The sequence below is a fragment of the Aulonocara sp. 'chitande type north' Nkhata Bay genome, linkage group LG5 (genome assembly GCF_057382095.1).
Source record: "Aulonocara sp. 'chitande type north' Nkhata Bay isolate Kocher_YH1m ecotype deep benthic linkage group LG5, A_spYH_male_GT1.1, whole genome shotgun sequence".
NCBI lineage: Eukaryota > Metazoa > Chordata > Actinopteri > Cichliformes > Cichlidae > Aulonocara > Aulonocara sp. 'chitande type north' Nkhata Bay.
The window spans coordinates 7,997,524-8,010,768 of record NC_141348.1 but is presented as its reverse complement, the minus strand read 5'-3'; the positions used below and the strand labels follow the sequence as shown (position 1 = coordinate 8,010,768).

At 39.9% G+C, this 13,245-nt stretch overlaps 1 protein-coding gene and 1 long non-coding RNA gene across 2 annotated transcripts in view; one reads left to right on the top strand and one right to left on the bottom strand.

Annotated features, from left to right (window-relative positions):
- Positions 1–8,242, top strand: part of LOC147329797 (uncharacterized) — a 38,501-nt gene extending 30,259 nt beyond the window's left edge. The window contains exon 3 of the long non-coding RNA XR_015129220.1: positions 7,679–8,242. This is a non-coding gene — a long non-coding RNA (uncharacterized LOC147329797). The remainder of the gene's footprint in view (positions 1–7,678) is intronic.
- Positions 8,243–9,082: 840 nt separating this feature from the next.
- On the bottom strand, positions 9,083–10,967 carry LOC147329796 (uncharacterized). Its single transcript, XM_086291135.1, has 3 exons — positions 10,660–10,967; positions 10,121–10,235; positions 9,083–9,912 (listed from the first exon to the last, which is right to left on the bottom strand). Exons 1-3 carry the CDS (start codon positions 10,815–10,817, stop codon positions 9,385–9,387), a joined length of 801 nt encoding a protein of 266 aa, XP_086147261.1. The 5' UTR covers positions 10,818–10,967; the 3' UTR covers positions 9,083–9,384.
- Positions 10,968–13,245: the final 2,278 nt, after the last annotated feature.

Below are 13,245 nucleotides of genomic sequence, written 5' to 3'. Positions count from 1 at the left end.
TTATTTATTTTTTGCTGTGTTTTACTTGCATCTATTTGAAAAAGTGTAAACACAAAACTTTATTTTATTTTATAAGATGGAATCTGCAGAAAATAGGTTTAAATGTTAAACACATTTCTTCAAGTCAAAGACAGTTGCATATAATTAAATTTTTTTGCTTAATGCAATGTGCATAAAGTTAAAAGATTAAAACTAAGAAAACATTTTTAAAAAGAGATTTCTTCATTTGATTCAGTTTTATATGATGGATTATGCAGAAAAAAATAAAATTGGGCTAAAAGCTCTATTGCTTTATTACGTATTCAAGTTGTGTATCATGTTTTTTAAAAAATAATTACCGTATTTCCCGGACTACAAAGAGCACCTGAATATTAGCCGCACAAGCTAAAATCAGGGGAAAATCCTGTTTTGTACATACATTAGCCGCACCTGACCAAAAGCCGCAGGTGTTTCAATGTTGACTTATCATATGTAAGAGAATATGCACAAAGCGAATTGTCAGGAAAGAGATGGCTGTTTGGAGACACATCCCTTTTATTAATATTTTGAAAAACAAGTTATGGGTACATATTTGCACATGTGCTGTGCTTCATAAATGAGTAACAAATGTAGTACATAATAACCTACAGCACACCAGAAAAATAGATTCAGACTACCTTTTAGGCTCAGGTGCAGCGACACAGCTTTAACAAGAAGAAAAGTCAGTCATTCACCATCTTTCTCTTCTTCCTGCGCACTAAAACCACCAAAGTCCTCTTCTCCAGTGTCGGAAACGAACAGGCTCAGGATGGCTTCGTCATCCACTCTCAGCTTCTTTCCTTCGTTGTCACTTTCAAAACAAAAGAAGTCCTCGTTGTCAGTGTCAGAGTCGAACACCCTCAGAAGGGCCGTGGCGGTGTCCTCTCCATCATGCAGCAGTCCAGCCCTTCGAAATCCGCTGGTGATCGTGGATGTTTTCACACTTTTCCACGCTGTCAGAATCCACCGGTGGAGTTGAGCATAACTTGCTTTTCGCAAGTTTATCGCCGCTCATCATCCACGCCTCCCTCTGAACGCATAGCGCTACTTTGAAGTTTGTTTTTCGCGCTACTTGTACGGCACTATGTTGCCTGGCGGATGGACATGTGACCAACATACCACTTTTGAACCCCGATCCTTCCGCCAAGCAACGTAGTGCCGTACAACAGCGGAACAAACAAAACAAATCGTCTTACAATATCACAAAAATCATGGACAATCCATAGAAAAGCCGCACCTGACTAAAAGCCGCAGGGTTCAAAGCTTGTGCAAAAAGTAGCGGCTTATAGCCCGACAATTACGGTAATTAATTAATTAATTACTTTAATTAATTAAATTAGAAAGTTACTAACTACTCTTGAAATCAGTAATTAGTTAGTAATTACTTTTGTCAAGTAACTTGACCAACACTAGTTAAGACTGTACAACAATACTTCAATAATAATTGAATTGCATTGTTTTAATTTCATTTAATTTTAAATTGAATTACAAATTTTTGAGCTTATTCTTGATGGAAATTGTCAGGCTGTCCATAATAATAATAATAATAATAATAATAATAATAATGGATTGGACATCCATTATTACTCCCAGACAGGGAGGGAAGGAACTCAGATATTAAACAGCATGGAACATCTGGTTAATTTTCAAAACAGAAGACTTGCTTGAGACTGAATTTTCCATTTAGGTGATCGTGGCTCAAGAGTTGGGAGTTCGCCTTGTAATCGGAAGGTTGCCGGTTCGAGCCCCGGCTCAGACAGTCTCGGTCGTTGTGTCCTTGGGCAAGACACTTCACCTACCGCCTACTGGTGATGGCCAGAAGGGCCGATGGCGCGATATGGCAGCCTCGCCTCTGTCAGTCTGTCCCAGGGCAGCTGTGGCTACAACTGTAGCTTGCCTCCACCAGTGTGTGAATGGGTGGGTAAAGCGCTTTGGGGTCCCTAGGGGGGACTAGTAAAAGCGCTATACAAATACAGGCCATTTTCCATTTATGATACTTTCTGCTGTGCTGTGACTCGATGCCAAGGTATTGTCCATTTTAGTCACAGAAAGTCACTGATGCTGGCAGATAGTTGCTACCTGAACAGAGATGAAGCACAGCCTGACATGTGGAGAGCAAACAGTTTTTCCCTCTCATTGATTCCCCTGGATGGTACTGCTTGTAAGTAACAACATAGCATGTCTGTTAGAATGTATCTTTTACAGAAACACCGACCTGTGTTTTACTTGAAATCTATACCCTAAACACAACAGCAGTCCTGATATTTCTCTGAGCTGAAGAGTTATCACACAAATGAGCGCTTGGCAATGTTGGAGTGTAGATTGATTTTTCAGGCATGTGAAGGTAAGCGCTTAGTTCCACAGCAAGCGCCCGGCAGTGCAGTGGCTGCTTTTATACTGATCTGTCCTGCTGTCATGGATCAAATCAAAATGAAAAGAACTAAATCTGTGGGACATCCCAGAGGCTTAGCGCGCTAGACAACATCTCTTGTCTTCTTTGTCCTTTGGTTCTTCTTTTTTATTTTATTTTCCTTGCATTTTTTTTTTGCCCTTCTTTTTGTTCCTCTTATTTCCCCACTCTGTCGACCTTTCCTAACCCTCTTTCCTTCTCATCCTTGATCTCTCTAAGGGAAGCTCAACCGAAGAGTTTCTTTTTCAGTGCCCCTGGCAAAAGTTTGTCACTTTCAAGACTGAACTATAAAGTCATCTGTGTAAAGACATTAGCAGAGTTGCACTGAATTACAGCGAGGCCTCCAAAAAATTCCCAATTGTACTTTGACGTAATACTTTGCTGTGTCACATGAAGTGCTATCTCCAAATAAGCATGCCACTTTGGCGTGTGTGTGTGTCTCTGTTTTGTTTGGTTTTGGTTTGTGTGTGCAACAAATTGGTTCTTGATGCCAGTTCACTACTAAGAACTTTACATGGAAGCAATAACTGCAGCCTTCTTAGTCTCTTAACTGTTTAGAGAGTTGAGAGTTGATTCTAAAGTTAGCTCCTCTAGTTCTTAAACTATGCTTAACTAAACTTGGGCCTTTCTTTAACTTTCAGATTACAGTAAGATTACATATGTGGCATAAACTTCTCATTGTACATGGTTCTGACTATAAAGTGAGAATCAGCAAAGTGACCTAGGAAAAGGAAAACGAACACAAAGACACACAAAAAGCCCTGTAATAGATATAAACAAGGCAAAACTTTAGAGGAAGAAAGTGTCTTCTGCTTATCGTTATCAGGGTCACAGAGGCCTGGAACCTACTCCAGCCACAATAGGGTGAGAGACAGAGTACACCCTCGACAGGTCACCAGTCTGAAGCAGTGCTAACACAGAGAGAAAGACAACCGTTCAAACATATGGGTAATTTAGAATCACCAATTAACCTAATCCCACTAACTGCATATCTTTGGTCTGCGGGAGGAAGCCAGAGTACCCGGAGACTCAGGCAAACATGCAAACTCCACACAGAAAGGCCCGAGCCAGATGGTGGGGTCAAACTTAGGACCGACGGTGGTAAACATCGTGCCACCATGTCGCCCTGGGACACTACTTATAGACTGATTTTTAGAAAGAAAAACCTTTGAAGAAAGATAAAATCAAAAGCAAAGAGCAGCTTCCCTCAGAATGCAGTTGCATTTGTGGTAGTAGCGGGTGCACATGTGAATTATATTGAGCTTTTCTGTGTAGCTGAAATAAATGGCATTCAAATTATTCTTGGATAATCCATGGATTTCAGGTGTGCATGTTAGATAGTCACAGTTGTTGCATGCTATATAAATTAAAGAGCTTCAGGTAACAATGGTCTCTATTTATTTATAATGGCTCTAGTCCTCCGTGGAGGGAGGAGGTGGGTTATAACATAAACAATATACAGTACAAAAATGTAAACGCTACTGTCTTGCTAGGAATTACCTGTTATTTACTGAGCAGGGCCCAAATACTTTAATTCTATTTATTATTTTGCAAAAAATTTAATAATTAAATAATATACACTGGATACTAATAATTTATTATTAAAGATACATCTACCAACTGCATTATTTCAAGCTACAACTTTAAAGTGATGACTTAATGAAGCAATATTAGTAATAATCAAGTAGTATTATATCATTCAAAATTGATAAATACTGATAAATATACTAATAAGTATAGTACAGTATAAGTACAATGTGATGCTAAAATGTCTGTTCAATTAGACGGCGTATGGATAAGCCTTTTATGAAGTTTGATTTTTTTTTCATTATTCTGATTTCTTATGCTGCCCGGTTACGAGCAGGTTGTCAATAACAAATACACACCTTACATTATAAATTTCTATTTCCAGATTACATATCCAGCCAGCTGTATATTGATAAATAGGAGAACTTATAAGTCATTTTTTACAGCACACTTGCACATTTTCGCAGAGGTAAAAGATACATTCAAATTATGTACAAGTGATGCTGTAATGAAAGGTCTGGGAGGTCCAAGGATGACCCAGCAAATCACCAAAATACATTATGAATAAATGTGAAAAAAAAAAAATGTTTACTGTCAATGTCAATGGATGTTTGTGGTAATTAGAGGGCGATGGGTTTAAGTAACAGGGAGTGACTCTTCAAAAATATGTTTTTCTGAAAGATTTGCATAGATACTAAACCAGCTTATCCAGATTTAGGGGAGTTCAAATCAAAAGTGAGCTGTGTGGCCAAATGGCCGATGAACTGTGAGCAAAAACAGATTTTGCTGGGATAAAAACAATTATGTGTGATAAGATTAGAGAGGACAATTAGTGGTGAAACAGCACTTTTATTCAGTGGCATTAGACTAACAAAGAAGTCCTGGGGCTGTTTATTTAGCATAACAAAGGCTATGTAGATGGAGCCAAATAATGTGGGCTAGCCAGACAAAAACAGTCCATCAAAACTCATTAAAGCTGAGAATAAGATACATTAGGAAAATATGATGGTGAAGAAAGGAGGAAGTGTAGCTCTGAAAATAAAGGATGTTTTCATTGTTTAAAATTTCAAATGCTTACTTTGATCAGCACGGTGAAATGTTGAAAGGGTCCACTTTGTATTCTAAAGCAGGAGGCATGGCAGCTGATCCCAGCCGTTATTATTAATGGCCTTCACCTCAGCACAAACTGCACAGCGATTCCTTAAAATGCAAAAATGAGATGCCACCACCTGTAGACAGATACAAAGGGTCAAGAGGATAATGTCAGCCAGAGGTTCACAGGTCAACATAGTAAATCTTGTCAAAAGGGATAAACACTGCCTCCGAGCGCACTGACAAGCACTCTGTCTCCCAGAATGTGGAAGTCTCATGAAAACTTTATTATTTATCTTCTCCTCTGCTGCTTGTGCCTAAAATGGAGAGGAGAGAAAAGATTGAGCTACACAAGAAAAAAATAAAAAGGGTTAGGGCCGAACCACTGCAATAAAAGTGATGTATGAGACGTCACACAGTGATTGGCTCAATACATCACCCTCAAAACGCGAGCCCGTGTGCACGCACGCACACACTCACTCTATGGTGCGCTGAAGTCCTGAATGCCCGTAGGCTAATAGATGCAAGATAAAATAAGAACTTTGCAAATATGGGATGAAGCAATCTTTTATTGGACTGTATTAGCTCCACCCGTAGATCCACACACGCTCACATACTCTCACATATGCATGTTTATTGTTTAATTGGAGCTGTTCTGAAGCTGAAAGCGCAGGAGCATCGGGGCTGAGAATAAGCAGATGGTAACTAAGTGGGATAACAGAAATGGCAACTGACCTGATTGATGTTTCTATTGGTGCTCGCTGATGCTTGGTGCTTCCAGCAACACTTACGAACCTATAAAAGTATGGCGGTGTAAAATTGGGATGGTGCACTTCCTCGCTGCTGCGGAGTCCAAGAATAATTTTTTCTCTGTTCCCTCTGTTTTCACTTTGAAATCAAATAAGGCTCGTCATTCCACCACAAAGACGCTGCACATGTTAGTAAATGTTCATATATTTAGCTGTCTGTAAAAACATCTCAATCCAGATAAAACTGGTGGAATTACAATCCACATTTTAAAATGACCATGAAAACGGTATTATTGTACAATTACTATTACATTACAACCAGTGCTTTTAAAATCTGTTAGACTTTATACTCCTAGAATAGAACAACTCACACCAACACCTACATTTCGAATATGTTTCCAATTAAAATTGTTGCAAGTAGTAAGATTTGTAGTTTTGTGTGTTTAGGGAAGACTAGGTTATAAGAATTAAGTATATAGTAAGTAATTAAAATAAAAATAAAATTGAACATATACAAAGGAAACTTGAACACATCAAAGAGCCTGACTGTTTATCACAGCGTTTGTTACCTGTGGAAGATCAGGCTCTGGCTGCTGAGGTGAGTAAACAGCTTTAACATCACTCTGTTTGTTGCTAGGCTTGAAAATATGCTTCAGTAGAACATTTGCATAATGACTGAAACCAGCCCACTGAAGGAACAATGGAGGTCAGTTCCTTAATCGTAATTATGCAAATTCTCATGACCATTGATCAACAACCACTGACCAAAACCCACTGATCAAAGACCACTGATCAATGGCCATGAGTACCATTCACAGAGAGCTGGAGAATGGCTGCAATCACAGCCTTGTAAGATGGCAAAAGATGTACCCTTAGGCCCCCTCCTCGATTCAGAGATGGTCTTTCCCCTTTCACGTTGGGATTGGGGAAACCTGCAGTCAGCTGATTCTGAAGAAGTCACTTGGATGAGTGACGAAACGTTTCTCCCACAAAACGCTATGTCCAGATGAACAGAATCAACTTTTGGAGATGCTTCAATAGACAATCTCCAGAAAACCAGTAATCAACAAAAAACCATTATCTGTGCAAAGATTGATGCTGCTGAAGTGAAACCCAGAAATGTTACAGTGGGTTTAATAAACTCGTAGTCAGGCTTTTTGCCATTTGGCATATTTTGGCACCATTTGTGAGATGAAATTTCTTATGTATTGAAGAGCAGAAATGATTTACATGCCTAAAATAGTTTTATTTTAGTCCCACGCACTTTGGGACTTTTTTCCCTTTGCTTAACTACGCTACCTTTTGCTTTTCCCTTTAAACTTTGTGGGGCCAACTTTGGCTTCTATTGGCCGATCCCTCCTTTTAGTAGCTTGAGCATCACGGTAACATCTTCGTGTTCACATCAGTTCCACCAATCAGAAGTTGCAGGGCGAGAAATACACCTGACACTAAATTTATGACACTTGCCCCCATCCAATCAAATGTCTGTAACTGGGCAGAAAATTGCAACTTTTGATGGGAAATGGCTCTGGGGCATTGAGTTAGTCAGGAAAAAGCTCTCATCCTTTATAAACCACTAATAATAAGACACAGTAAATTGAGAAGTCCTCGTCTTGTGCCTGTGCTGTTTTTGTCATGCTTATACCAAACAACTTGAGTCTGTCACCTTTGTTATAAAGCCCAACATTTTCTAACAGGATTGCATGTCCTGTTTCCCTTTCTCTTAGTTTTTTCTCTCTCTGATTAAAAACATAAAGTGTGTCCATGTGATTCTATTAGAAAACTGTTTTCATTCATCAAGTTAACAGAGATATGATAAACTTCTGCTGCTTTTGTTGTTAACTGCCACAGTTGATTTCTTTCTGCAAATGTCCAAACTCAGGTGAGACTGAGAAACCCACCACTGCAGGTGAGAGGTGACAGGACAGAGGCTCTCCACCCCGGTGATACAACAGGACAGATTCAGCAGTGTGTGAGGAAGAGGAGGAGAAAAAGGAGCCAGCAGCAGCTGAGAGATGGAGAGGAGTACAGGGGGAGAACAGACAGACCTTCTCTGTAGTTGAGGGACTGGTGGAAACAGTTAAAACAGTTTCTAGATATTTGCTTTGTGTATTTGCAGAAGTATCTCCAACACAAACTGCAACAGCTGCATACAGGGAACCCCTCACTGATGTTTATCCTGCAGGACAGGATCTGATGGGGAAACAAGGAAAAATAAAGGGAACCACGGATAACTTTGATAATACTTTGATTTATCCAGAGTATTGTTTTCATCACAGTGGGATTGTGCTGGTTTCAGTGTAAAAAGTATGCAGATCATTTAAATACAAAGTTCAAAGAGCTGTGAAAAGTTTGTCAGTATTTTATGAGGACGTCAAGTTTCTGTATCAAGAGCCTCTTACCCTGTTTAATGCTCTCATATCTTCAACATCTTAAGCAAATTATACTGCACAGTTTTCTCATCAATAAAATAATTTTACTGCATCAGTTTGTCTTCCGTTTTATCTGAAACATACAAGGATCAAATCTTATTCGTTTATTTTTGGGATATTGCTCTTAAATATAATTAAAGCTTTCACACAGTGGTCACTATATATTAATATTTGTCTGTCAGACAGTAAAACTGGTATAAATGATATGAAATATAAATATTCCTTGAATTTGAACTGAAATGTAATATTTGAGACAACTAATTTCACCACTGAGCATTTCTTTTTCCAAAAATCGTGTATATATAGTAAAATATCAGTGATGTAAATCTATTACATTTGTACCATCAAAATGAGACTTGTTTCAAGAGCTAAACTAGCAAACTAGTTTACTAGCTAAACTTAGCATCATTGTTGGCTAAAGGGACGCTAAAGGGACTCATGGTGCACATGGTTGTGGTATTCTCCCAGATCACATGGAGATGAAACAACACAATTTTTTTCAATCAAAGTCAAACAAATGATATAAAATAAAGATTTTCTCTGTTTCTATCGAACATGCTGTCCGCCATAGCTGTAGCTGCTTATGTCGCAATTGCTAGGTAACAGGAACCGCCTGTCGTAGATTAGACCATCCAATAGAACAGCACTTCTGGCCTTTGAAGGATGCAGCCTCTGAATTTGGACAATGCCAGTCACTTTTCACCTTAGGAGCAAAAGCATTTTGGTTATGGCCAAAATGCTAATAATCGTGAGTCGCATTTAGGCCATAACCATGCACCTTCCTGTCAAATTTATGTAGTAAACAACTGATTGTAGCAGTGGCGGCTCCTGAAAAAAATCTCAGGGGGGGCAATTTTTATGATATCGACTAAAATGACCCATTTAATGAGTACATCAAACAACACAATTTTAATTTAAATTTAAAATGAACAACCATATTCTGGCCATTTGTATAGATTTGTAAAAATGAACAACCATATTCTGGCCATTTGTATAGATTTGTAAAAATGAACATGAACAGATTTTTTTTTTTTTTTTTTGAATGAATGAATGAAAAATAACTATTGAAAACAACAACTGTAAACTGATTGGGGGGGTGGGCTAAAGAGAGAAAGAGAGAGGGATGGAGAAAGAGACTAAATATGGTTAAGGGTTCTTATTTGTACAAGAACTTTGCTCGTCTGTCTTTCTGAGTGGCAAATTTCTCGATGACCCTGGTGTTGAAATCAGGAAGTTCTTGTGTGAGTTTTTTCTCTATGGACAGCATAGCCAGAGCGTTGAGCCGATCCTGAGCCATATTGTTTCTCAGGAAAGTTTTTATCCTCTTTAAAGTAGAGAAACACCTCTCCGATTCTGATGTTGTCATTGGTGTGGTGATGAGGATGTTAAGAAGACTTACAGTTTCGGTGAATGTGTCTTGAAGGTTGTTTTCCATCAGAACCTGATAGAGCGCCAGCGCACCACTACAACTCTGAAACTCCTCGTTGTCGTAGATCAGGGACAGTTCTGTTTTAAGTCTGGCTTTGTCCAATGAGGGATAGGCTTCCACTGTGGTTTGTAGTGCTGCATCTGGAAAATTTTTGCTGTGTTGTTGGAACAAGTCTCCTTGCAACAGAGTGGCGCTGACAAGGTGCTTGGTGAAAGAAAACCTCTCCTTGGCATGGCTCATAATGGTGTCGCACACCTATCCAATAATATATAATTGGTAAGAGTTAGATTCAGTGGTAAGACTTTGGCACATGTCTCATGTTAATCATTATTCTGAAAAAAAAAAATCTGTCCATAACAAAACAAAACAGTCATGACCACTATATCAAATGACATCTGACAGCATCGTCATTAGATTTTATCTGATGATCCGATTTAAATCAGACCAAGCAGCTAGTGCTTACCTCCAGTGCCAAATGGTGTTGCCTGTCTTCCCCCAATGTTCTCCGTCTCTTTGTGGGTGGGTCTTGAACAGGTCCCCTGTACTCCTCATCCACAACCAGATTAGGAAGTGCCTCCCTGATCCAATACATAAGTTTCATTAATGGCTTCTGAAAACTGAATAGGGATATATTAACCAAACACAAACCAAACAAAGGTTGTGTTCTAATTACCGGGAATTACCGGATTTAATTAATAACCGGACCTGGTTTAATGGCTGGGGGAAAACCAGTGCAAGTAAATAAAGGCCCTGGCCATAATTTCAGGAAATAGCCTATGGTATAGGCTACATCAAATCATTACTGGGAATATACTTCATCAAATATACTTAATCAAATATTTTTCATAAAATTACTTCAAAGGCTGATATAAATCAAAATTATCTGAATTCCATTAAACATTTAAGTCACAGAACACAGAATATATGCAGAGAATTTGATAGAATCTATGCATAGATAATTAACATTTATTCTAGGTTACATATTTATGCTTTTATGCCTACCTGATAGCCTGCATGCGGCTGATGAATGTCTGGGTGATCCCTGCGATGGTGACAGAATCGATGTTTCTCTTCTGTAGGTGGTTATACAGCATGTCTACATGTGGCATTATCTTGTGAAACAAGGCCAGGAAAAAACAGAAAGCTTTGTCTTCCAGCATTCTCACGAAACCACCGGCATCTCTCTTTGTAGGGGCATCAAATCCTTCACTGTTACGGATGGTCTGAAAACACCTCACCAGATCGTCTTTATGTTCATACACTGTATTCACAGCACGACTGTTGAAGTTCCAACGGGTTGCAGATGCACTTGGAAGTCGGTGCGCCACCACCTCGTCAAGCACTGCAGTCCTCTTGCTCGATTTAGTAAAAAAAGAAGCGAATCCTGCTATGTCGGAAAAAAAGTGACTGATTTGAGGGATGTGGGAGGTTGCTTGTTGCATTACCAGGTTTAACTGATGGGCATAACAATGTACGTAGTGAGCGTTAGCATAAATGTCCTGTATCTTACGCTGCACTCCTCCAGTGGTACCCCTCATTACAGCGGCCCCATCGTAGGCCTGGGCGATCAACTTTCTCTCTTGTCCCTGGGGGAGGATGAAGCGCAGCCTCTCCGATAAGGCACTGGCTATTGCATCTGCACAAGCATTGGGTAGCTTGATGAATTCAAAAAAACGCTCTTGAATACGGTTTCGTTGGTCAATGTATCTTAGCACCATGACTAACTGACAGTGTGTAGAAATGTCAGTGGTTTCATCAGCTTGAATGGCTAAAAACTTCGCTGCCTTTACTTCTTCCACGATCCTTTCTCTCAGAACTGCCAACATGCAATCCAGGATCTCGTTCTGGACTGTTTTCGAGGTGCCTTTAAATACAGTAGCATTTTCAAGGTGTTGCCTCAAGTCGTGATCAATTGATGCCATCAAGTCGACTAAACCTCTAAAAATCCCTGGATTGTCTGAGGAATCACTTTCATCATGTCCCCGCATTGCTAGCTCAAAAGCACCACAAAACTTAATACAATCGATGATTTTAGATAAAATATGACGGTTTTTATCTACCTCTTCGTTGTGCCTTCTTAAAGCAATCCGATGTCCATCATCTAGCTGCGCCGCTATGCTAGTTTTCCCTAGCACAGCTAGCTTTACACTGTTGTCCATATGAACTCGTGAGCTTTCATGTTTCTTGATTCGTTCGGAGAGGTGCTTTAAGTCGGTTTGTCCAGATTGTGTCCACGTCAAATCACACTTGTCACTTTTGAACAGTATGCACGGGAAACAAAAAAGTGCATTAGCTGTTCCACAGCCTGTCAGCCACGACTTGCGCTGGAACCAACTCCGACAAAAAGTCCTGTTGTATGCTTTTGACTTCTCCTTCGTTGCCTGGGTTAGTTGAATTTCGGGCTTGTCAGGTCCCAACTCTTTAACTTGCAGTTTTTCTGCCATTGTCCTTCTGGCAAAAGGGTAGGTTAGAAGCGATCTAACCGAATTTGGGGGAGGCTGTGCCTCAACCGTTAACAATACCGCTGCCATCGTCTCTCTCTGACCTTATAGCTCACTTAGGCTACTGACTGAGGTAAAATTCTAGAACAGCAAATCTTCGCGCGTTTTCTGCAGGGGCGCAATTTTAAACGCCCCCAAACCATTTAATTCAGCGACGCTGATAGGTCAAATATTTATTATTTTCCCCTGGCAACCATTTAATGATAGGCTATTTCGCTGCATATCAAGGGCGCTTTGACGAGCGCCCCAGAAGAAGAAAAACACCGTTTGTTGGTTGAACTTTAATGAGTCAGCTGGTGAAAATGTTAAAATACGCCTGGCTGTATATGGGCACACACATAGTAAAACTATCATTGATGAATTTTTTAAAAATATATATTTTTACTCCTCCACATTTGGGGGGGCGGAGCCCGAGCGCCCCCTATGGGCCAGCCGCCACTGGATTGTAGAGTAATACATTAAAGTACTGAGTTAAGTATACAAATTGAAATGCATTAGAAAAGTTTGCACGCAGAGAAACATTTATGTTCTATTTTGGTGAAAAATTAGATAGAGAACTTTTTTTAATAGAATATTTTTGGTTGTTTTGTAGCTGTAAACCCAATGAGCTTTACAAACTGTTAATGTTAATAAAATAAAAGTTTATAAAACACACTGCCTCTGCCTGCAGGGAAGCAGAGTGTGGCTGGGGTTTGGGCCGATGGTCGGGTAGTGAACTGGTGACTCAGGCAAGACACTTGAAGTCGCCCATCCTGCTGGCCTTGCTCTTGACGCTGACAGCGCCGTTGCCCTTGCACTTGAAGATGTCAGCACCTCGTGTGTCCGGGTGTGTGCGCGAGCAGCAGTGCCTGGATGCAGACACTTAGATGGCAGTCACCATGACAGGGTCAACAAGGAGGGAGAGCAGTGACACTGACATCACTCGACCTCTTATGACCGCTCTGTACACACATACACGTACATGTGCTTCCTGCTTAAACCAGCAGAGGAAAAGTTACATCGAATTAAAAATGAATGTGAAAACTTGGATTGGAGATGTCACACCGTTAAATGCAATGAGCGTGTGGCTAACAAAACACATTTACAG

Bases quoted from the DNA above. Each gene is read 5' to 3' on its own strand.
- LOC147329796 (XM_086291135.1), bottom strand. From the start codon at position 10,817: ATGCTGGAAGACAAAGCTTTCTGTTTTTTCCTGGCCTTGTTTCACAAG. The intron at 10,236-10,659 runs GTAGGCATAAAA...GTATTGGATCAG, and splicing joins AGCCGCATGCAGGCTATCAG to GGAGGCACTTCCTAATCTGG. The intron at 9,913-10,120 runs GTAAGCACTAGC...ATTATTGGATAG, and splicing joins AACACCATTTGGCACTGGAG to GTGTGCGACACCATTATGAG.